Below are 24,422 nucleotides of genomic sequence, written 5' to 3'. Positions count from 1 at the left end.
TGAAAATAAACACGGCTGAAAACAAGAACACCAGTGACACACACACGCGCACACACACACACACACACACACACACACACACGATATCAAATCTGCCAGAATCTGTTATAATAATCCTGAATCTGAGCCACAGAGCAAGGTTTCCTGCAGAGCTTTTGACATTTCATCTCATTAAAAACTACCAGAGACAACAGCGTTTCACAAAACCGGTTTTATTCTCAAAAACAAAGACATTTTATCAAATTTAGGTCTACGCATCAATAAGAGATGGTATTGAATCCTTTTTTGATGAGGAATGTTTCTTCGGCGGACTCAAAAGGGGGAAACAAAGGGAATCTTTCAGATTGAAGACGTTACATCGAAAGTGCAATTTTGTCGATAAACTTGGCCATTTTGATGTCCCGTTTTGAAAGTCCTCCACAGTCATGTGTAGTCAATGTGATCTGGACCTGTGAGGACAGACACACACACACACACACACACACACACACACACACACAAAGGGTTTATTAGTGATTAAATCTAATTCTACAATGAAAGAAATCTTCACATTTTGGTCAAATCTTATCAAATCGTCACATTTAGATTGCAAAGAAGGATATCTGGTCAAAATAAAACGTGGATTACGTTGAAGGAGCGGTTTCTGTGTTCGATCTTTTTAGCCGTGACTCGTGGTCGCCATGGAAACGGCCTGTAACAACGCAGTCGCCAGAAAAGTGAAGCTGGAAGAGACCCTTTAAGACGACATGAGCCGAGTATTTGATCATCAAGACACGGTTTCTTTGGTAGAGAAAGCTGCTTAGCTTCAGACGTGAGACAGGCTAGCTGTTTGCCCCGTTTCCAGTCTTTATGCTAAGCTAGGCTAGCCACATGCTACTTCCAGCTGATTGATATTGATATGTTTGAGCCACATAAAGTGACAGATATTGTCCCGTTATTTGAACTGGGGTTGGCCAGCTGCATGTTTTGGCCCCGCCCATTGAGCTTTGACTCGACCAATGAGGTTGCTCCCTTTTCCCAGCTCCCGCCCGGGAAAAAAAGAAATGTTTGTAAATTCCCATCTTCGTATTTTGAGCCAATAAAACGGAACATTATTGAATATTAATAGAATATTAGCAGCGGCTCAGCATACAGCATGTATTCTGTGGAGGCTGAGGTTCGGAGTGGGATTTATGGGTAAGTGCCTGGTGGAAAGTGCTGCGGGGGCCCAGAGACCTGCAGCACCGTTGTGCAGCCACTTTAATAAAGAGTGGATTAGGAGCAGCATTCCTGTCAGAGCGGCCCGCTCCACCACACAGTAACTCAGCGGCTACAGCCTAATGCTGAGAGATTTTCAGGGACTGGCTTTGTCATATCAACCACTACTTTATTTCTGAGGCACAGAAAGTGAGAGTGTGCGTGAGCGCCGTGCAGGGGAGGCAGAGATATTTGCAGAGCTTTTCACAAGAAAAACGATGGGATTAGAGCGTGAAGCTACTGCGCTTTCTCGCCGTTCCGACCAACAGAGTGCGTTTCGGGCTTTGAGCGAGGGGAGCTCTGCAGAACCAGGGAGGATTGTTTGACATGAAAAAAAATCTGACTTTATCCGAGGGGGTTGATTGATCCCGGCGTGTCTGCAATTTGTCATAAACCGAGCGCAGCATTGCAAATGTGGCAGGAAGTCAAACACGTGGGCGCGATAACACCCGTTTGATTGTACAAGCTGTGATTTCTGTAACGGATACTAAACAAATGCAGCGCCGTTAAGTGACTCCCTCAATCACGATTACAAATTGTGATTTGGGCCATAATGTGAAGAAGGTTATTACCTTATTATAAACATTGAACCACTCTGGGTGATGGTTCAGCTTCTCTGCCTGCAGGGCCACTCTGGACATGAAGCCAAACGCCTGTTTGGGAAGAAACAAAAGACGATATTACTACTATACAAAACGTATCAATACAAACAGTACTATGTATATATGTATATATGTAACGCTGTGAGGTGGACATGTTTGTAAAAATGAGTGCAGTTATGGGTCAGATCGTTTAAAGGGGGTGAAAGGTGTACGAGTGTTCGTTAGGGGGACGGGTGAGGCTTTACCTCCCGACGGCCCCTCCCCCATCCTCCCCCCTCCGTCCCAACACAGAGACTGGTTGTACAGTGAGCCCTTCGTGCAATTCTTTCTGTGAGTTTGTTCCATTCTTGCCGACTCTTATTAATATGAATAGGGGGGACATATATATATGAAATGTATTGCAAAAAAAATTATGAATAAAAAAAGAAAACACTGGCTCCCAGATATTGCTCAAAATAATGCAATTCATAAAAGAACGTAATTAAAAACGTAATTGTTCAGTCTAAGTTGATCATTGTGAGTCATTTTTGAATATAATATATATTATATAAAAAAGATGCGTCTGATCTGTGATGCTGTAACAATATTAATGTTATACTAAATACATGTTAGGTAGTTTACAATAAAGAGCCCCACATCAATCATAAAATATTCAAATTTGAGAAGCTGGAACCCAAGAAACTTTTATAAAAAAGGCTCAAAGTGCTTCATTGATTTTCTCGTCCAAACACTTTTTTGGTGAATGACTAGTTAATTATTATAAGTGTGTTAGCAGCAGACGCACACAGCACAAGGAGCAATGCTGCCCTCTGAGGCAAAAAGAGAGAAAATCCCCACGAAAGGCATGCGTGTGCACACTTCCTCACGCTCGCCAGCAGCCGGACGGCGTGCACACTCACAAACACACACACACACTCTTCATATTTCAAGTCCGGCATGTGGCTCCCTCCAATCACAGGCCATCCAGGGAGTGATTACGCTTATTCTAATTATCTACAAAGAGGAGAGTGAAATCCCTCGTCATGCCCACTGTTAACAGGAGGGAGCAAGAAAGAAAAAAAAAAAATCAGGTAGACCCATTTCAGAGCAATTTCCCACTGCAATCTCAATTAAGCCCCTAAATACTTCCTCCCTGCCTAATTAAATCAACTGAAACGCCATTGTTTACAGGCCAGGGCTGCGGCCCCATCCACCACCTGACATGACGAAACACAATTACCCCCTCGCAGGAGAAATTAAGCCGTTTTACTGCGTTGTAACCAATTTCTCAGACGTCCTGTTCGCTGGCCGTGCAGCGCGGCGCGTGTAACACGATCAGCAGCTTGATCAAATTGGTTATCACAGAAACCGTCTCCTGATCAATTTAAGTAATTGGCATATTCCTGCAACTTGACCTCGCTGGCACCAATTTGGAGACCGGGGCGGTCTGCTTTTTCTCAGTCCTCATTGACTCTAATGGAGATGGCTAAGCAGCCTGTCATGTCAGGTGTTGTCCAAACATGTCGTCTCTCTCTCTCTCTCTCTCTCTCTGTGTGTGTGTCTCTCTCTCTCTCTCTCTCTCTCTCTCTGCTGCTGAGGAACTTTGAGTGACGGGGAAAAGGATTCTGTGTGAACGCTTAAAGATTCCTGCACATTGTCCCGTTTCAAAACATCATGTTCTTTTAAAAAAACTGACTTCTGGAATCTGTTATGGAACTAAAAGTCGCCCCGTTGGCACTTCAAGACACTCCAGATTAGTTATATTGACGAGCGAGCCCACGGAGTTATTACTTAGTTATATACATATACATATATATATATATATATATATATATATATATATATCCAGAAGGTGGCAATAAGGACAACCAAATGTTGAATGAGACATTTTTTTTAGGCAACAAAAAAAAGGTTACAATCAACTTCCATGAACTGAAAAAAAAAAAAAAAAAAACGCTGTGAAAGGGTTGAAGTTGAAGATGAACAACAAGATGACATCATCAATCATTTGGAAGCCACGCCCTTATGCGTAACCTGCTTTATGGACCATCATTTACTCAACAAAGAAGACTTAAAACGGGCGATTCAGGCCATTAATGACCTGAGAAGTCGGGTCATTTTCTCATAGACTTCTATACTATTGGACACCAGAGGCGTCGCCCCCTGGTGGCCATTAGAAAGAATGCAAGTTAAACATTTAGCTGAAAAACGTTTACTGGAACGGCACATTCGCAACACTGTTGCGATTTCAAATATCGGTCAATATCATTGGCCAATTTTGACTTTGAAATGTTGAATATTTAATAGTTATTATTATCTGAATACATCAATATCAGCGACAGCCTTAAAAAAAGCCACCCAGGCTCTACTTGATGCCTGTTTTTTGGCTGAATTTGGAGGTCAGCAGTCCAAATGCTGTATGCCGATTATGGAGTAAAAACAGGGTTTCATATTTATCCCCGCTGGAGACGAACCGTGTTCAGGCGTCTGGCCTTGATCAGCATGTGTGAATAATGAGTGTACTTCTGCAATACAAGGAGGATCCCTTTTAAAAAACGTCTGCCAACTGGGTCACACCACTTTAAAGCAACACCAGCACGATAACACAGCTGTACGTTCACCGACAAACATCTGCAGTCACATCTGTACGATGCGTCTCCATGGAAGTCTGGACGAATGATTCAGTTTTTTTTTTATTCAAGAAGTATATTTTTCTTCCAAAATGGCATGGAGAGGTTTGCCAATGATTGAGAACAAATGTTGTATTATATGTCAGATTTTTTTATTTGTATTTTGAATCCACTGAATCGATGGCGAACCAGAGCTTAAGCTCATTAGCCGAACTTCAAAGAGCTGCAGAAGAAAAAGAACAAAAATAAATTTATTCAGCCAAGTGTCACACGTCCCCCAGAAACGTTACGTGTCCACGTTTAGACCTCGGCGATGTGCAAAACCAGCCACAAAGTGGCGAGATGGAATTTGGAGGAGAGCGGAATGTGAAACAGAAGATGACGAGTTGAGCCTGAATGCAACGTGAAGCCCCGAGAGGAGACAAAAATAAATAAATAAAAGAGAGAAAGCAGTTGAATGTCCAAAATGACCCCGAAAACAAGGCCTGCATGTCTTCTGTCTCAGGAGCCTGTCCCCTCGGGGGGGGCAGTGAGGAGATACACAATACCGGCCAAGTGGCCGTTGTCAGGCCTGTCTGTCACCTAGAGGTCACCTGGAGGTCACCTGGAGGTCATCTGGACGCCCACCACTTGGACCAAACCCTAATAAAACCAACCCTCGACTCCCAGCTGTGGTGGTATGTCAACAGAGGTCAAGGACTCTCCAACAACAGCTTTCTTTACCACATTTGTGTTGTGAAGGGGTCAAAGGTCAGCCAACCGGTTGGCCATCCATCCAGCCATCTATATATTCAGGCATCCATCCTTCATCCATCCTTCTATCCATTCAGCCATCTATCCAGCCATCCAACCAGGCATCCATCCATCCTCTCTCTCCAAGCGGCCCAACAAGCTGTCAGAGTCAGATAATTTGACATGACATTATGCAGCCCCCCCCCCCCTCTCCCAAATAATCAGAAACACCGGGGCAGACCCCCGCTATGCTCCGTTCCCCAAGCGCCGCGTTTTGAGGAGCCGATTTGGTGCTATTATGCTATGATTGTCATACAACACTGGAGGAGACAATTTGACGTCGGGGCAGAGTGGTCTCTCTCTCTCTCTCCCTCTCTCTCCCTCTCCCTCCCTCTCTCTGCGGCCGTGGGCTTGAATACAGGACTCAGTTTCAAACACATGTGTCTGTTATTTACAGATCACTTTTCCACCGCCGCGGTCCAGGGGCTTAGAGACGCCTGCTCCGTCTTGCCAGGACTAAGTGCATGCAGATTGCGCCCACTAGCCTCCGACAGGACACACACGTGCACGCTGGAAGCATGCACATGCACACCGACATGCGGCGACGCGCACGTGAAGACAAGCGGCCCTCTCTCTCTCCATTACACGCCACCGCGGCTACCCGATGATTACCCTGCGAGCCCATCATCACCCGGAAAACCTTCGCTCCTCCGCAGTGAAAGGCAAGAACGCTGCGAACTGCACGGCGGCGGCTATGATGATGATGATGACGACGACGACCACACCTCTTATGTCTCATTTCTCTCTGCACAAGCCTCCAGCTGGCCCGGACAAAGGCAAGCCCGCTAAGTGACAGGTTACTTAAAGCAAAATATGGAATAATTCCAAATAGAGAGAAAACTCTGAAATCTCAGTATTCAAAGAGCTCTCAAAATACATACTGTATATATAAATATATAAAATATGAGGTATAAGATATACTGTTTATATAATTAATATAAATCAATGTTAATGTTCATATTACTGTTTATCGTGTACTGCCCTAATATCTGGACAAATTATATATTTTAATGTTTCGGCAACATCGTTACTGAAACTTTCATGCCAATGAAGCCCCTTGGATCGTCTTGAATTCACGTTCTTAGGAGATGAGAAACACAAAAGAAGAGCTTTCCATCTGAAGCCCCGACAGAGGAGGTGCAACACTCCCTAAGTGACTAAGAATCCTGGGTAACAAGCGCTCACCGCCAGTCAGCCTCTTTTTGACCTAACGGGTGTCATGCAGTGACCTAACGGGTGTCATGCAGTGACCTAACGGGTGTCATGCAGTATACGAACCCCCTCATTGAAATCCAAAAATACAGATTAACATGAAAACAACCTTGTGTGTGTAAATACTAAGGTTTAGATATGGATGCAGACTGATTATTTAATTTCTTTTCAATCATTTTAAACATGCAGAGAAATGTCTTTTTTACTGATTGGTTTGAGTCGGGGTGAAAAAGCAGCTGAATGGTTTATTTTTGGCACTAAACGGTCCACTGACTAAACTCCTTGAGAGTTAGCAGCTCTTTAAAGAAACCAAACCCGTCCTATGGTTAACAAACTCTGGGAACAACATGCAAAAACTCAATTATTTGAGTTATTCCAATAATGAAAAATCTATCCATTAGTGTTTCCATGAATAATTCCACCTGTAAACAAGAATGTCCCGTCCATCCATCGTCTCCTGCTTATCCTGTATTCAGCTGACTCAACAAAAATGTTAAGACAAACACCTCGTTACTGTAAAGAAGGTTCAGCATTTCTACCCGACTAGATGTAACAGAATGGAGTAATTCTATGTTTTTATATGTAGACAAACAATACATGTTTTAATTGTGAGAAGAAAATGACAACTGAGTATGTTTTGTAAATGACATGTCAGAGGAGAGTTTTCTCTAGAGGACGGGACACGGAAGCAATATCCAAAATAATTCATCAGTCTGGCACTCGTAATACCGTGAGAGCCTCTGTGTGTGTGTGTGTGTGTGTGTGTGTGAGAGAGAGCGTTGTCTTGTGGGGACATAAATCACATTGTGGGGACTCGTCTTCCTTTTGGGGACAAAATGTGGACGTCCCCATAACGTCAATGTTGGGTAAAGGTTAGGTTTTGGTTCAGGATTAAGGCTGGTAGCGGTTATGGTTAGATTTGGGAAAGTCTCCAGGAAATGTCCCCAAAAGTCACACAAACACAGTGTGTGCGTGTGTGTGTGTGTGTGTGTGTGTGTGTGTGTGTGTGTGTGTGTGTGTGTGTGTGTGTGTGTACGTGTGTGTGTGTGTGTGTGTGTGTGTGTGTGTGGCTCTGAGGGTTTGCTTTACCCCGGAGGCTCAGTTGTAGTGGAAGGACAACTTATTGAACGAGAGCAGAGCACGGCCCGTAACGAGAGAGGGAGGCTTGGGGGGATTTGGTGCAGAGGGAGCCCCCACGGCTGAATAGAAAGTCTCACAACTGGAACTGAAGTCCAGAAGGCGCGTGGAGCTTGTAACGCCGCCATCGTCCGTGGTCAACCACAGCGTTGGCGTGTTGTTTGACTCAGAAGTTTGTGTCATATTGATTTGTTTTTTTGTTTTGCATTGGATGTGGCCGAGAATTGTTTGTCCGTTCCAGCAAAGCTTCGTGACGCGGAGCAGCTTCCTAATGTGACCTCAGAACAGTTTCTAGACCAACTTTGTGGCGTTTTGCTGCATCAGTGTGTGACATTTATGTGTTTGTTAACGAGGTCCTCCCCCATCTGACCCTTACACACTCAAAACGCTTCTTTTATTATCGTATGTACAAGAAGTCATGTTTATTAATGCACCTATAAGAACACGCCACTGAGCTAATACTCCAAATATTCACTAAGAATGTGACCATGTAGCAAATACAGCAATAAATCCTTTAAAACATCACAAGACCTTACAGGTGTAATCATTTCACTTGCAATGAAATGATTTTAATGTGTTCATTTAAATAATGTGTGCATTTAAGCGTTTTGTTCCTTTACTGCACATTAAACTGATTATCTGTTTTTAGCTCAGGTTGGACCCTGAAAAGGGCTAAAACTATCAAATACAACTATAAAATTATCTAAAAGTCCATTGATGAATTGGTCATTTACATTTCATGTTTCAAAATGTCAGAAATTAGTGGGGGAAAAAATCACAATTTGTGATTTCTTTAAGTCAAACACCCGATATGTAACATGTCAAACTGGGCCGAGAGATAACTTGTTGCCTTTAATGGGAATCACAGCGTGATCTAAATCATGTTGAGATACCTAAACTAATTAATCACCGACTAAGTAATTATTTAAGAAAAAAAGAAGTTAAAATTCTCCGATTCCAGCTCCTTAGAGGTGAATATGTTCTGCTTTCTGACAGTAAACTGAATATCTTTGAGTCAAAAACAAGACATTTGAGGACATCGGAGACGCTGATCCACTTTATTTTACCATTTTATCGATGGATTAATCGAGAATACAATTATATAAACATCATGACAGAAGATTTTGGCCATATGGTTCAGCCCTAATTTTAAACCTAATAATATATTTTACAATGACATAAAAACAGAAAAAGAGGGTAAATCCTCACGTCGGCATTTATTTATTTTCATCTCACGATCATAATAATGGATGGACGAACCTTTATCCTAAAAATAACCTTTGAATGTGAAGAAAACTAAATGATCTTCTGCCCTCAAAACCTCTCTCAGACATCCACCTGGCTGAAAGTTTCTCCACATAACGGCATGTTTCCATCCCAAAATGCAGCTTCTAGACGTTCCTCTCCCCAATCACTGCACGACTGGGTCTTTGCGGGTCGAGGTGGAATGTCATCGTTGTCAACTTCAGCTAACGCAACACAACAGTTGAGCATGCACAGCTCACCTCTCCTCCACACACGGCATCACGGAGGCGACCCCTCTTCGCTTGTCGCATGAACGTTTCATCCGCCGCAACGTAAAGCAGATGGGTCATCTGTAAACACACGCAACGCAAAGCTCCACGCGTAAACAACATCAGCCGGCTTAGAGAGGGAGCACGACTCCAACACAAACGCTGCAGTATTAAACACGCACAGATGTTTCCACATGTGATTGCAGGGATTCTCACTGACCAAAGCAGAGGATTTCACCTCTCAGACCTCATTAAACTGGGCTGGATTTGATGGGAAAATAAATCACTCACGCTTGCTGCTCAGACTGCAGCCACTATCAACGCGCTGTGACAGCATCACAACACTTTCCAATCCAGGGTTTACAAACACGCCTCTACTGCCGCCTAGAGGCCACCAGAAGGAAGTGTTTTGAACCCGCAGAGAGAGGGGGGGGGGGGATTTGTTATTCTCATTATAAACTCTCGGGGATCTGATTTCCTCGAGCCCATCACTCGCAGATAAGTGGCGAATGGAAATCAGCCAGCGTGTCGCTCCTCATCTCCGTCCTCCCTCCACTAAAAAAAACCCTTAAGGTACAGCCATGAAAAACGAGCTCGGGAGTTTGTGCAAATGCATGGGAGAGGTTGAGGGGTGGCTGGAGGGAGAATAAAAGAGCGAGAAAGAAAGACAGACGGAGACAGTTGCCAGCATGTAAAATTGGAACAACATGAGCTCATTCCCCAATAACATGGGGCACAGAATGGGAATGAGAGACAGGCAAAGACAGAGATGGAGGAGGGGGGGGGGGCAACCGGCAAGAAAGAAACAGAAAGCAATGCAGATCTACCAGAAGGAATGATGGGGTTGTTAGTGGTTTGTGAACCAGATGAAACATTTTAACCAATTTGATTGTTTGTGAAAGAAATCATTCTGATCGAAACCCCAATTGCTGCCAACTGGCCGCCTGGTGAGTCTCAGGGTAATGCAGCCTGACGTGGCGGGGGAAGAGGAGAGGCTTTAGAGCCAGGAGGAGCAGATGAGGGGGGGAGGTCAGCACCCAATCCCCCCCGCCCCGACTTCAAACGTGGGGAAGTGTAAAAACAGACTATTTCAGGGGCTAAAACAACTAACGACAGGATTAGAGGAAGTCCGCTAAGTGGCCTTGAGATGTTGCAGTTTACGAAAGCCCGACTCGGGCCGAGGCGAAGCAGCAAGCTGCCTTCCAATGCTCTGCCAGAAAAAAAACAACATATTTTTATATGACTTCTCCACCTAGATGTAGTAGAACTGCTGTGAACAGCGATGTCGCTGAGGAAGTCACCGGGAAATTGCAGGTAAATTGCACCCGTCTGGTGCAACAAGGAAGTTCAATTAAGTTTGAACACGCTCTCTGAAGCAGCACAATACAAATACATATCCGTGGAAGTGCCTCATCTTGCATTCTTCCTGATGTCCAGCAGGGGGCGGCTGCTCTATTTGCATAAAAAAAAGTCTGATTGTAAAGAAGTCTATGAGAAAATTAACCTACTTCTCACTTGATTTATTATAGTTTGTTGCCATATTTATGAACTTTATTATATGTATGATTATACCGTATATTCTTATTACTAGTTCAGTTGTTTTGGGAATGTGTTTTAATGCAGCAATCATTTTATTTCTTTGAAAATGAATGTCAGGAACTTGTATCCATTTGCAGTGTTTTTGGTACACGGTGTAATCTCATTTGGTACATGGTGTTTCGATGGTATGACGAGACTGTAAATCATTCGTTCATTGGAGAAGAACATGTTCACATTCCTCAAAGTATCATTTCGGTTTGGGAACTAACGGTACTGTAACCCAGCTGGACATGTGACAAAACCTGCTGATTGGTTGTTTACTTCAACACAAACGGGACAACATGAACCTTCACATGAGTGCTGCTTCTAACGATTGATTTCATTGTTACCTTTAGATTATTTTCTTAATAATTCAATTTTTTGTTTTTCAAAAAAATAGTAAAATCTGTGTTTCCCAACTCCCAATATGACGTCCTAAATATTCTAAACTAAAAAAAAACTACTAGTGATTAATAATAAACACACACACCTGATTAAAGGTTTTAAAGTGGAGCTCTTTGAAGATGGCGTCCCGGTCCTCCACCTCCACCCATCCCGTGGCCCTGAGCTCCATCACCTGCTGGTCCCGGTCTGCAGTGGAGAGCCAGTGGGAGTCCGACGACTGCAGACAAACGCACACACAACTCAAGTACAACTTTAACAACTTTTACTGCCTTAATTCGGGGGGGTTTGTAGGCCATATTAAATGTTTTTGTTTAAAAATCAGGGAAGTGATTCTTATTTTAACATCATTATCTCTAAAGCTGATATTTTACATCATCATCAGGAGTTCTTGTTATCTAATAGTACACTTTGAGGGTGCCATTAGCGCTGCGTCCGCAAGATGGCAGCCTAGCACCGAAAAATATTCATATTTAACAGAATTACTGGAGTGAACCAAAAACACAACACGCACCAAATTTAATTATTAATTCACAATCGTTTCAGAATTATTTCATATTGGCATCATTTGCAAATTCACACTCAAAATTAAGAAAATACATCTCGTCTGACGTGTTTACAAGCCTCTCTTTAATTCGGCACCTTAATAATTCAGACATCAGCACTTTACGTGCACATTTTCCACTTTACGGCATCGCAAACGCGGAGCTCTCCGAATGACGACATATAACCTACGCGTTGGAAAGAGCGCGGGTGAACTCATGAGGTTATTTATGATTTAACGATGCTTCGTGAGATATATCCTTCACAACTATTGGAGCCGAATTGAAGAATAGCTTCGACTGATTTAAAAAAACGACACTAACGTTGTTTAATACGCGTATAATCTCTACAGATTTGCACGAAGACGTTTAATTCGGCGCTTTCCAAGCGGAGTTTGGTTGACGACGGAACGGCGCGACTTCTCGTCTACAAAGTGTGCACATAGTTGCCGCTCGTCTCTTGAGATTACACTCCCGTAACGCCAGTTTAAAATACATGTGCGTGTCTAATGCTAAAGGACCGAGTGTCACCGAGGCACTCACCATTTTAGACGAGAGGTTCTTGCAGAGCGGAGGCAGCAGACTGCTCAGCCCGAACAGGCTCCTCGTCCCCAGGCTAAACATTAACGCAGACATGACCGACGCTCGGTCAGCTGCTCGCCTACTCCCTGCAACCTCTCGTGCACTCTGCCCCCCCCTTCCAGTCGTCTCACACTTGACAATAGCTGTTCAGTCCACTGCCTGATTCAAAATCCCACCCCTGTCAGTGATCATGACAAAATGTATACAAAACCCATTAGATTTTTAGCAGCGTATTAATAAATGTGGCTAATTTGCTTCATGTGATCCTGCCTAAAGGATCATGGCTGAAAGAATAAAACACAACACCTGTGTAAATGTTAACACATCGGCTCAAATACATTTATTTTAGTCCATCACACTATTTAAATTAAAAAAGGAAATTAGCCACTGTCCATTTTAATTGCAAATTACATCGTCACATCATCGTTTGCATCATCAGTCCTGATGCTCGTGCTCCTGTCCCGGGATGAGCCAGCGGATGCTGTCCGTCCGCAGGATGGCGTACGTGGAGAAGCCCGTGATGAAGAGGACGGAGAAGACCAGCAGCCAGTCGATGCTCTTCACCGGGACGCTGGGAAGCGGGCCGAGGCGGTCTCCATCCGTCACGTTTTTGTCGGGGCCGACTTCAAACCCTGGTGCACATGAACGGTTTGTCAGAAGATACAGCAGAGGGCTGAGCAGTGATGGGATACATAATAAGCATGGTATATATATATATTATACACAAGGGATCTACTTTTTCTTGTCTTCTGATCACCCAAACAACCCAGTCCAGATCCCCCAAACCAACAACCACCAAGTGCCCATTTGCAAACAAACACTTGACAGGATTGTACATTTTTATTGTCATTAATTATAATTTACCCAATTTTGTGTGTTTGTCACACAAAGTGACCAATCATTCTTTCTAATGGCCAGCAGGGGGCGACGGTCGGTTTGAAAATGACCCTACATCTTGATTTATTATCTCGGTAAACATTGTAAACCTGAGTTTATGGTCTCAATCTCTAGTTTCAAGTCTTCTTCAATCAAGCATGATGTTCATTTAGTAAATCACGATCCATTTAGAGTCAAATAGACCATAAAGGCAGGGATGTTTTAGGGTGGGGCTACCTTGTGATTGACAGTCTGCAACTTTAACCCTTTCACCGTGTGTTTTCAGTTCATGAAAGCTCATTGTAACCTTCATGCTTCTAGCTCCTCCCTTCAATTCAAACTTCTTATAGTCTATGCTTAAACTGTTTGTGAGTGTTGCTCCTCAGCGTGTACCTGTCTGGTTAGCGATGAAGGAGGTGAGCGTCTCCAGGGTTCTGTCCGTGTGGTTGAAGCGAGCCATGGGTTTGGCTCCCTGGAACAGCAGGATGTTGGGCACCGCCACGGTCCCAAACCTCGTCGAAAGGCTGGTGGAAGATGGAGACGGACAAGACGACACAAGAATTCATTCATTGATGTATTTCAGGCTCATATACCAAAGAGGTTGGGAGCCATAATTAACATAAAGTTGCTTTAAATTAGAAAGAAAAGCCTGTTGTACAGCTTGACATTTTGCTCAATTGCAGATACACACGCATACTTTCAATTTCTCAACACTGGATGACATTTTTGGAGCTATATTTCTACCAGATGTGGGCGAATCACAGAGCACAGAAATCCCTTAATGTCCCTTTAGAGTGGGCTTTCAAGGCGAGAGGGGTGAAACTAGTACTACCTTTCAGAAGAATACAGATAGTCTCACTCGCATTATTGCATGTTTATTTCATGGATATAGAATTTTGGTTCAAAGTTACTGAATCAAATTGTTCCCAAAAACGTGTCCGTGAATTGAATCGCCAACGACTGAATCGTTAATCGAATCGCCGTGAAGCCAAAGACTCACACCCCTTGGCGATACACATCAATTACAAGAAGTCATGACCACTCACCTGCTGTGCTGCGAGGCGTCCAGTGCCAGGAAGTGCATGCTGGGAAAGACTCGAGGCAGGGCGTTGAAGTGAGGCGCCAGGCTGGCTGAGAACTGGCACCAGGCGGTGAAGAACAGCACCACGGAGCACTCTGTGCTGTTAACATTGAGATACTCCATCAGGTCCTGAGAGAAACGAGGAACAAAGACACTGAGGGATGGTTTCTTCTTAGTTGAGGAATACAAACAAACTGATTATTTACAGCAAAGTCAGATTACAAAGTCTAGAGCAAAAATTATGTTGTGTAACTGCAACAACTTAAAGTTGAAGGCAACAAGCAATTGTGCCTTTTTCCCAGAACATGCATCAACTCCCTCTCCTGTTCATATTTTATTTGTAGGGTTCACAAAACTATAAAAAATAAAAAAAACTGGATGAAAATTCAATGTTTCAAGCGATAAGTTGACGTAAGTTTAATGTACAACTAATTCAGGAAATACATTCAGATGTTTACAGCGCTGGTGGCAGCATGAATACCTGTGACGCGTTGAGGACCTGCACACTGAAACTGTCCATTTCCGTGATGTTCCTCTTATCACAGGTCACTTTGTACGTCTTGGCGGTCTCCGTGGCGTTCTGCTCCTCGGTTGGCGTGATTTCCGCATGCACCATCTCAAGAGTGATCTGAGGGGAGAGAAGTCAACTTTCACACTACTGCACTCATCACATGCATCTACAAAAGCAAATCAAGGCTTCAGAATGACATAAAAATAACTAGTTTATACATTGCTTATTAATCTATCAATTATGTTTTGTATTCATTGATTAGTTTGACATGGTGACCTCTTGAAATATCTTGTTTGCCCAACAAAAGCAGCAAATTTGTAACCAGAGAAAGTTGTGCTTTGGCTTTCAAAAAATAATTTAATTATTAATTCAGTAGTTCCGATACATTTAATTTTGCTCAAATAATCGATTGACTAATTGGTTCAAACAGAGATTTAGTTGATTATCAGATGTCCAAAGAAAAAAATCTCTCCATCTATCCTGATATCTCCCTTTAGACTTCAACTTTTTACCATTTCCAAACTATTTGGCAACCATGATCATCTCACAACAACCCCCTTCATGTTACAGCGCTCCCAGCGAGCTACCTGCTGGGATGGTTCATCGCTCCTCTCCTCCAGCGACGCTCCCTGACCAGCCGCAGCAGGTGGATCGCACCGGGCATCGCTCTCATCACAAGGCGGCGAGAAGCCTGACTGGAAGTCCTTCACATTTTTGGGGAACAGGGACTCGATGTCAGAGGGGTCGATGGGGGCTTCGGTTCCCATCACGGCATCTGCGATCTCAGCTGTCTTGAACTGCCTCTTCGGCAGAGACTCCAGGTCTTCAGACTCCACAAATTTGGGGCTGTTCTCCGAGTCGGACCCTGCATCCTCTGACAGCACGAGCTCCAGTGACTCATCATTTACTGGGGGGGGGGGAAAGAAAAGTCAAGTGAAGACAGATTCTCTCACGGCAATCCTTTCTTTTAACTTTTTAATTAAAGAAAAACAAGTTATACATGTATTAATCAAGAAAGAAAAATTCACATCATTACAAAAGCACCAACACTCTCCCTCATCACAGTACTTCCACACCTGTTCCCGACTGGTAGGGAACTTAAGAATCCAAAAAATAACAAGTGGTAGTGATAATTACAAAAATAAAAAGAGTAAGTAAAATAGGTAAATGCACAGCAGTCAATAAAATAGACTGTAAAATTAATACATATGTTCCTTTCCTCATTCATAACTCTTCTAGCAAATCTTATAGTGGGGTCATAATAACTGCGATTGCAAAATCAACAACACAAATGACAATAATTATAGATAAAGTAAGATAGTTTGCTGTTTACATGTAGAATATAATATAGTTGCTGAACCAAAGAAAGAAAACTGGACCAGATGAGTGGAGTCAAAACGGCTGTCCTTTTAATAGCGTGTGGCAGTTTCTCTAGAGGTTATTTCTGATAACAGCTCTGTTTTTCTTCACCATTACTGTCCTCTCGTGAAAACTGTTAGCCGGCGTTAACTGTCAGTTTTGCTAGTACTGTTTAGCTAACAAGCTAACAGGTATCTTACCTTGCGCAGAAACCCTCAAAACATGAGAATTATATAAAATAAAAAGCAAAAAATACGAGACGTGAAGTGTCTTCAACATTCCCGTCATGTTTGTTTCGTCAACATTTAGTTAAATGCAAAAATGAACGCTTCTCAAGACATGATGAGACGCGAAGGGAATGTTTGCGTCTCACCGGAAGTTATATTTTCCGATCGGTGGCGGACGAAAACAGATGTTACGCCTCTGAATTCTGCTTCCGGTCATTATAAAACGGCTTCCGGCGGGAACTCGATGCCGAAAAATGTTTGAATTCACGAGGAAATACACGCCTATGTGCTGCATGTTTCTCTGTAATAATATAATAATATGAATATACAGAGGAAGGGAGAAGGGAAATCCAGATTTAACAAGTTAAATACATTACTTTATTGACTTTATTTACTGGCTGGGCCTAACTTAGCAGGCAGGTAGAGTTAGAGACAATTTGTAGTAACTACTCATATTTATGTTTGTCTCAGACAAACATAAATATGAGTAGTTACTATATTGTATTGAAACGGTGTTCGTAAGACCTGGAATTCAGTTATCATGTGATTTATGTATTGAATTCAATGATTCACGTGTTCACAGCATAACGTCAATTGACCATGTATTGACCCGGCAGAAAGGGTACTGATTTGTGAAATTAAATTGATTCCCATGTGTTAAATTATTTAAATGAATCTGTACTTATTATTTAAAATATACTATTTGGTTTCATATTTATAAGGAAACTAACAGGAGTATAGGATTTAAGACATACACTTGTGGTCCCGGGTTCGAATCCCGGCCCGGGATCACTTTCCCGCATGTCTTTTCCCCTTCTCTCCCTGTTTCCACACTGTCAGACTAAAATAATAAAAGGCTTGAAAGGCGCTCTAGCCGAAAAAAATAATCTTTAATAAAAAAAAGACATAGCCTACACTTGTAAGAAAGCTCACAGTATTAAAGCAGTGAAGAAGTAATTTGTCCAAATGTAGTAGTAGTAATAGCTGGAGGAAGTATTCAAGTTTAATTCTGTAGAAAGTTAGTTAGTAAGTGAAAGGCAGACTAAGCCTGAGGGCCAAAGACACCTTGCAGCTCTCAAACACTCCTCTTCCTGGAATGAAGCACATCTTTATGACCTCCACCCGCTTTATTTACTCCTCCGGCTCAAAGTCTGTTGTTCCCTCCCCCTTTCATACACCTGACAGAATAAAAATGGGTGTAAAAACCGTGTGATCGAATGAAAAGCCCATACCATAGAGGTCAGTGGCCAAACTTTGAGGACATGAGCTCAGCCTTTATCTGAGAAACAGAGAGTGAAACTAACATTCACCATCGCTTCGAGGAGAAATGGCGCATCGAGTGATTCAGCGGGACCTAGAAAGACTGAGCTGTTCAATCTGTCTGGATCTTCTGAAGGATCCAGTGACTATTCCCTGTGGGCACAACTACTGCATGAGCTGTATGAAAGACTGCTGGGATGAGGAGGCTGGGAAGAAGAAAGAACACAGCTGCCCCCAATGCAGGCAGATCTTCACACCAAGGCCTGTCCTGGTGAAAAATACCTTGTTGGCGGAATCAGTGGAGGAACTGAAGAACGTTCCTCCAAAGTGCTCTCGCCACGACGAGGCGATGAAAATGTTCTGCCGCACTGATCAGCATTGCATCTGTTACCTCTGCTCCATGGCCGAGCATAAAAGCCACGACATAGTCTCAACCGCAGCAGAGATGGCCTACAGGCAGGCGGAGCTCTGGGTGACTCGGCGAAAAATTCAACAGAGGGTTCAGGACAGAGAGAGAGCCGTCAAGGCGCTCCAACAGAGGGTTGAGTCGAGCAATCGCTCGGCTGATGAAGCCGTCAGAGACAGCGGGAAGGTCTGCGATGAGATGATCCGCCTCATCGAGAGAAGAAGCTCTGAGGTGAAGCATCGGATCGAATCCCAGCAGAGAACCCAAGTGAGTGAAGCTGAAGAGCTTGAGAAGAAGCTGCAGCAGGAGATCACGGAGCTGCGGAGGAAAGAGGCCGAGCTGGAGCAGCTGTCACGCACAGAAGATCACCTCAGTTTCCTCAACAACTACCATTCGCTGTCACGTCTGAATGAGTTTAAAGACAGCATGGATACGTGTCCCCTGCTCTCCTTTGAGGATGTGGTAGCGTCCGTGTCCGAGACCAGAGATATACTTCAGGCTGTCCTGAGTGAGGACCGGAGAGAGATCTCTCTGCTAGAGACAGAAGTGGATGCAGTACTGCCTCAAGCAGAGCCCAGAACAAGAGCTGACTTTCTGAAATATTCCTGTCAAATCACACTGGATCCAAATACAGCACACAAGCGTTTGTCATTGAGCGACGGGAACAGAAAAGCAACATTAATGGCATGTGAGCGGTTAAACTGGGGTCACCCATACAGATTTGTTGAAAGGTCTCAGGTCCTGAGCAGAGACGGTCTGACTGGACGTCATTACTGGGAGGTGGACTGGGAAGGGAGTGTTGATATTGCAGTTGCATACAAGAAAATTAGCAGAACCGGGGCCACTTGTGAATCTGGATTTGGGTGTAATGACAAATCTTGGGCACTGGAATGTTTCACTGGTAGGTTTATATTCAGACATAACAATACTAGTACTTCCATCTCAGGCCCCAGGTCCTGCAGAATAGGAGTATATCTGGATCACCGAGCAGGTACTCTGTCTTACTACAGCGTCTCGGGAACCGTGACTCTCCTCCACAGAGTCCAGACCACGTTCACTCAGCCTCTCTATGCTGGATTTCGGCTTCCATGTTACCCTGCAGAAGCCGAGCTGTGTGAGCTCAAGTAGACGGGAGTTTAACGAGGGCTTCGTCTCTAGAAGTGAATGTCGAGGCGTGTTGGCGCTGCAGCACACACACATAGTGGGACTGTGATCGGATTTATGTTGTTTTGTTTTTGCGTCGAAGCAATTGATGTAATAATCAAAACTATCATTAGTTGAATTTAGATTATTACTCAACATTCTCACTAAATATTTGCATGGAAATGATTGCATATGCAAAATTTTTGCTGATTTTTTATATAGAAGGCTTAATTATTTAAAAATACATTAAAAAATCATAAGAGTGGTGTATGTAAAAATCTAAATTACTATATTTTTATTTAAATGTGATTAATCTGCCAAATAAATGTCATTTAACATATGAAACATGATATTTTTTGTTGCATATCTTCATGAACATAATTAAATGTCATATTAAAGAGTGAATTCAAGATTCTTTACAAGTAACATTTTTTTTAGAAAGAAAATGTTCAAAATCCTACAAATAAAGATTTGTATCACACAAATAAAGATCACCCTGATAACTTTATTCTTTCTTTCATTGTCGGAGTAAGAAAAAGGTTTTCCTACTAAATTAACTTCCTCTCGATCAGTTTTTAAAGATATTTTGGTGAGACACAAACACACGGGGAGATAACGTTTTGGCTCATTTGCAAAGGAATTACATTTCTAGACAATATTTCAGCAGAATGTGTTACTTTTTATTACACAACCTTTGAACATTCCACAACAATCATGCAGGAATAAAATGGGAATTATAGAAAGCTTTACAGGCTTCGCCAATCACACTTCAGGAATAACTGTCGTCTCAAAAACACTCAAAACGTGAGGTAACATTTTTTTTTTAAATCATCTACAAACAACAGACCACGTGTTGATTTAATGCTGAAGATGGTGACAGAAGAAAATCAGTCTAAACAACTATGATAATCATAATAATAAAAAAAGAACAAAATCTATCAATTCCTCAGCACTGATTTAAAGCTATGGTCTACATTCTGAAAATCAGCATCCCGCCCCCCCCAACCAAACCCCTCCCCTCAGTGTTCCACAGTTCGACGAGGCGGGATGACGAGGAGCAGGGGAGACGAGGGGATTGGATGGAGGGTACGAGCCAATGGGAGCCTTCCGGAGCAATGGCTCCCATTGGTCAACTTCTCTGCAGGCCTACGGCTGATAGACTGAATGGATTTTTTAAATTCCAAATCCTAGACCACAGCTTTAACTTGAAATATTACATCTGAAAACAACAGGAATGTCAATGAATGAACCGCGTTATTGAGTCCATTTCAGGTAATCCACGTTCCATCATCATCCCTTAATCTCTTATCCCTTTCCTTCTGGAGGCTCAGCGCCTTCCATGGAGTCAACGAAAGTCAAGACAGAAAAAAGTACTTTGTAAAGTTCTTACAACGCTTGACAAAGTGTTTCAGACGAGAACTCAAAGCTAAATAGTGAAACAGATGCAGGCAGACCTCCACGGTACACTTTTATATACATACTGTTACCGCGTTCACGCCGCAAACGCGACAAAACACTCGCCGTCGTGGCGATGCGCTGGCGTTCTCACGGAGAAGGAAGTGAACCTCCAGCCCGAACCCGAACACGCCTCTCATCCGGGTTCTGTTTGAACCAGCTGGAGGCCTCAGGGTGCCAGTGGGATGGCGTGTAACCGTCCTGCCTGGCCTCTGGGCCGGGAACACGTCTAATCGGGTTCTCTTCCATTGAGAAGGAACGCGTTCCCACGTTCTAAGATGAATAAATAACGAGCTGAATGACCGTGGTGTGGAGTGAGACCGGGTTAACTAAGATCGACAGGACGGTTCACTGTGTAAGTCAGCTTCAATTTATGTGGTTGTGTTTTTAGCTGCTTGTGTTAAACACCATTACCCACAAAGCCTTTATGTGAATACCTATTTATCTCAGAATATAGACAGAGAGAGAGACACCGTCAGTGAGTGATGAGAAAATAATAATTATTTCATGTTTGTCAAAAGACGTGGTGCTTTCCAGTACAGGAGTAGATCCCAGTTAAACTACAATATTGAAAATAAAAAATAAATTAAAAAAGATCATGCTTCAGCCTTTCAGGAAGAAAACCCCATTGAGTTGCAGAAGCTAAAGGAAGAGAGGCTAACTAAAAACCGAACTGGAAGGAGACAGACGAAGGCCTATTGGACAGCAGACATGTTGACTCGTCGTCGGTGGAGGTCAGGTTTACTAGCGAGGGTCTATTCAAGTGTCTCGGTCGCTGTGCTTTCTGTCTGCTTCCTGTTTATCCCACAAAACGGACGCAACAAACGTTCAACACGTGTGACAGCCGGGGCATCGCATCATCACGAGAACATAGCAGTGAAATATCAAACGTGGCCGCGTGAGAATTATATATAAAAAGACGAGATGATACAAACACACGATAAGATGCACGGAACTACATTTACTTCGTCTTCAGGAAACTGTTGTTTTCTTTTTACTAATTCAAACCATCATTCTGTCTTTAATTGTGGTCTCCAAGTGCTTTTTCATGTTTGTACATTTTCACAGTAACTTGTCGTGCTACGGTGAGCCGGAATCATCTTCAAATCAAATAAGCCGACGGTTAGAAAGCGTCCTATTCTTTGGTAAAGGAGGGTGAAGAGGATGTGTTTGTGTGACATTTGGGTTTACACGAACACACACGACAGAAAACAAGCGAGAAGGCCTTGTACACAAGTATAAAAATACAACAATGATAAAAAGTGATAGTATCAAAGTTTCCACGGTACAATACATACATACATACATACAACAGATTATTGCACCAAATATACCATTTTTATATTTCATCATGAGAGAGCAACTCAGTGAAGCTACACCATCCCTTCACTGTCAGGATTTTTAAAATGCCTGTATGCGAGTAATACCGAAAACCTGAATGTTCATCAGATTTCACAATAAAAAAACTGGAATACGGCCATATTGGATGGAAATCATATACTCGGCTAAATGTGATCCACTGTGTTTTCACGAGGCAAATATTAAAACCAATATTCTTTCAACTCGGCCTCGAGCCTGTTTGCAGTAAATTATTTAACATTTCACAGAATAACACACCAGCTTCCCCAACGATCTATGAGGCGATGCTAACGTACCGAACACAACTCAAAAAACAGTGATGATTGGAAACAAACGGGACCATGATTGAGATGATTTGTGTCCGATGAACCCGGCTGAAAGCTGCTGTTTTGTGTTTATTGATTAAAAGGCAGTGATTCAAACGGAGGTGACGTTCGCTGCATTTTTAGCCGTTTCCCCCGGGGGGGGGAACAGCGCCACCTGTCGCTGTCATTTCCCACCAACCCACAGACGTAAAAACACAGAAGAGCGGCGGCCTTGTGGTCTCACTTGTTTTCGATTTCAGAATAAAATGCATTAAATATGCAAATCAATCAAAAAAAAAAAGTGTTTGTTTGATCTGTGAGCAAGAATACAAATATCTGAGGCTTCATTTGGGGGTTAAAGGTCTGTCACACAAATATCACATCAAATAAGTGTTCACGCTAACGGCCACATCAGCCCGAGGCAGGTAGCATTACATGTGTCTTTACTTATGCTTGGATTTTGCTTTGTTGGCTAACTTTGTGTCCTTCACATGATACAACCGCTGCTTTTGATGTATAAGATGCATAGTCATTCACTGGGTGACAGATTCTCCCTACAATGTGATAAAAAAAAACAATTTTACAAGGTCAAGTCATTTTCAAATAAACAGGCATCGGGCCATTAAAAAGAAAACCACAATTTGAGTTAGGTGTGTTGATTGCTAACCATTAAATCAACATTTTAGAAATCCTTTTCCAGCTTTAGACGTTTTACACTTTGTGTTCTTTCTTGACTCAGTTGCTTTGATGACGTTTGCATGCAAATAATATGTGACGTAAAGACGGTGAACAGTAAGACGTTGTGTTTTTAAGTGTTAATTCTGGAGACGGGTGGAGAGAGTTTTCGGATTATCTGCACATCTAGCAATTTAGTGCCACTAAGCAAGGCACTTGAACCCCCCCTAACTGTTTGAATCCAGAGTGAGATTGCTACATGTCACGTTTTGATTTTTTTTTTTAATTAAAGACCACATTTCCAACAAACCTTCCAGTTGGGAAGACAATGTTGCTACGCGTCCCTCTCTCTCCTCCCTGTTTGTTTGAGTGAATATCAAACTACAGCTGAAATACGGAATTCAGACCAATCAATTGTTGAAACCTTCTCATGATGGTCTCCTTCGTTTACAGTGAAGAATCATAGCGTTGATGTTTCCATCGTTCCGTGGCGTTGAAATGCTACATGAAGCACACTCAAAAAGTCCCCTCGTCATGAACTTCCACTACAGTTTGAAAGATAAGCCCCTCGCTCGATGAACGTCGACGATTTTTTCCCTCCCAAGAGAAAACGGATGATGTGGCGAAACCTTCCACATGCTCGATCTCCAGCAGTAGCACTGAAAAAACAAACAGTATCATATCAGGCGGCAGATACACGGAGGACACCGAACAAGAATAATAGAAAAATCTCCTCCTCTCAGCCTCGCAGCAGACTGGGAAAGATCACCCCCCCCCCTTGTGCACATGCGTCTCTTATCCGACCGATGGAAGGTGAGTGGCAACAAGCCTTCACTCGTTAGCTGTCTTCTCTTTGCAGGAAGGTTCACAGAGGAGTTCCTTGTGTGGCAGCGGATATGGGAAAGCCGCTCCGCTGCACGTGCTGCTGTAAGCCAGTTTGTTGAGGCGAGACAGGCCCTTGATGCTGCCGGGCGGCCGTCCGGGGCTGACCTTGTATCCCGCCGCTCTGGTGGTGCCCAGCGGCCTTCCCGGGCTCGTCTTGAACCCTGCAGCTCTGGTGGTGCCGAGGGGTCGCCCCGTGCTGGTTCTGTATCCGGCTAGCTTGGTGGTTCCCAGAGGCCTCCCGCGTCTGCCCGTCTTCCCGGCAGACTTGTTCTTCTTCTTGCCGTCGCCTTGCAGCGCTTGATCGGTGGGTTTAACGTCGGGCATTTTCCCAGGCGAGCCCCCGTGCACCTCCTGTCTCTGGCAGACCATGGATTTGTGACTCTGCTGCGCGGGTAAGACCATGGGTGCCAGCGTCATCTGGAGGGCTGACGGAGGCGGCGGAGGGTAGAACTTGTTGGCCTGGGTGCAAAGGTCAAAGTGGGAGGCGGGGTGGTGGCCGTCCTCTGCGAGGCATGACGGCCTGCTGTTCATGCAGAAGTCACTGCTTGTCACCTGGCGCATCATCTTCTGCTGGGAGTCGGAAACAGTTGCAGCTGTATTATTAATACACACATAAAAGTACTAATATATGTGTTGAGAGGCCGTGTTGTTGACAAAGTAGAAATAAAGCTAAA

General features: G+C 43.4%; 3 protein-coding genes across 5 annotated transcripts in view; all 3 read right to left on the bottom strand.

The window, feature by feature from the left end:
- cUnh5orf24 (chromosome Un C5orf24 homolog) overlaps nucleotides 1-24,422 on the bottom strand; it is a 113,851-nt gene that overhangs the window by 88,094 nt on the left and 1,335 nt on the right. Inside the window, exon 2 of one of the 3 annotated variants that reach the window (XM_084029367.1) lies at nucleotides 23,689-24,315. In XM_084029367.1, coding sequence (XP_083885493.1) covers nucleotides 23,695-24,312 — 618 coding nt within the window. In that variant the 5' untranslated portion in view covers nucleotides 24,313-24,315 and the 3' untranslated portion in view covers nucleotides 23,689-23,694. Of the gene's footprint in view, nucleotides 1-21,903; nucleotides 24,319-24,422 lie in introns of those variants that run through there. The other 2 variants (XM_084029366.1, XM_084029365.1) reach the window with 2 other exon arrangements.
- LOC311026209 (pterin-4-alpha-carbinolamine dehydratase 2) lies at nucleotides 197-12,345 on the bottom strand. Its single transcript, XM_084029604.1, has 4 exons — nucleotides 12,168-12,345; nucleotides 11,171-11,302; nucleotides 1,809-1,889; nucleotides 197-449 (listed from the first exon to the last, which is right to left on the bottom strand). Exons 1-4 carry the CDS (start codon nucleotides 12,258-12,260, stop codon nucleotides 354-356), a joined length of 402 nt encoding a protein of 133 aa, XP_083885730.1. The 5' UTR covers nucleotides 12,261-12,345; the 3' UTR covers nucleotides 197-353.
- On the bottom strand, nucleotides 12,520-16,428 carry txndc15 (thioredoxin domain containing 15). The gene is made up of 6 exons (XM_084029603.1): nucleotides 16,234-16,428; nucleotides 15,262-15,581; nucleotides 14,645-14,791; nucleotides 14,129-14,292; nucleotides 13,476-13,606; nucleotides 12,520-12,838 (listed from the first exon to the last, which is right to left on the bottom strand). The coding sequence occupies exons 1-6, from the start codon at nucleotides 16,319-16,321 to the stop codon at nucleotides 12,642-12,644; spliced, it is 1,047 nt and encodes a 348-aa protein (XP_083885729.1). The 5' UTR covers nucleotides 16,322-16,428; the 3' UTR covers nucleotides 12,520-12,641.

Source organism: Eutrigla gurnardus (genome assembly GCF_963514095.1).
Source record: "Eutrigla gurnardus genome assembly, chromosome: 15".
NCBI classification, from domain to species: Eukaryota; Metazoa; Chordata; class Actinopteri; order Perciformes; family Triglidae; genus Eutrigla; species Eutrigla gurnardus.
The sequence above is the reverse complement of the archived record's forward strand: the minus strand, read 5'-3'. Positions and strand labels throughout refer to the sequence as shown.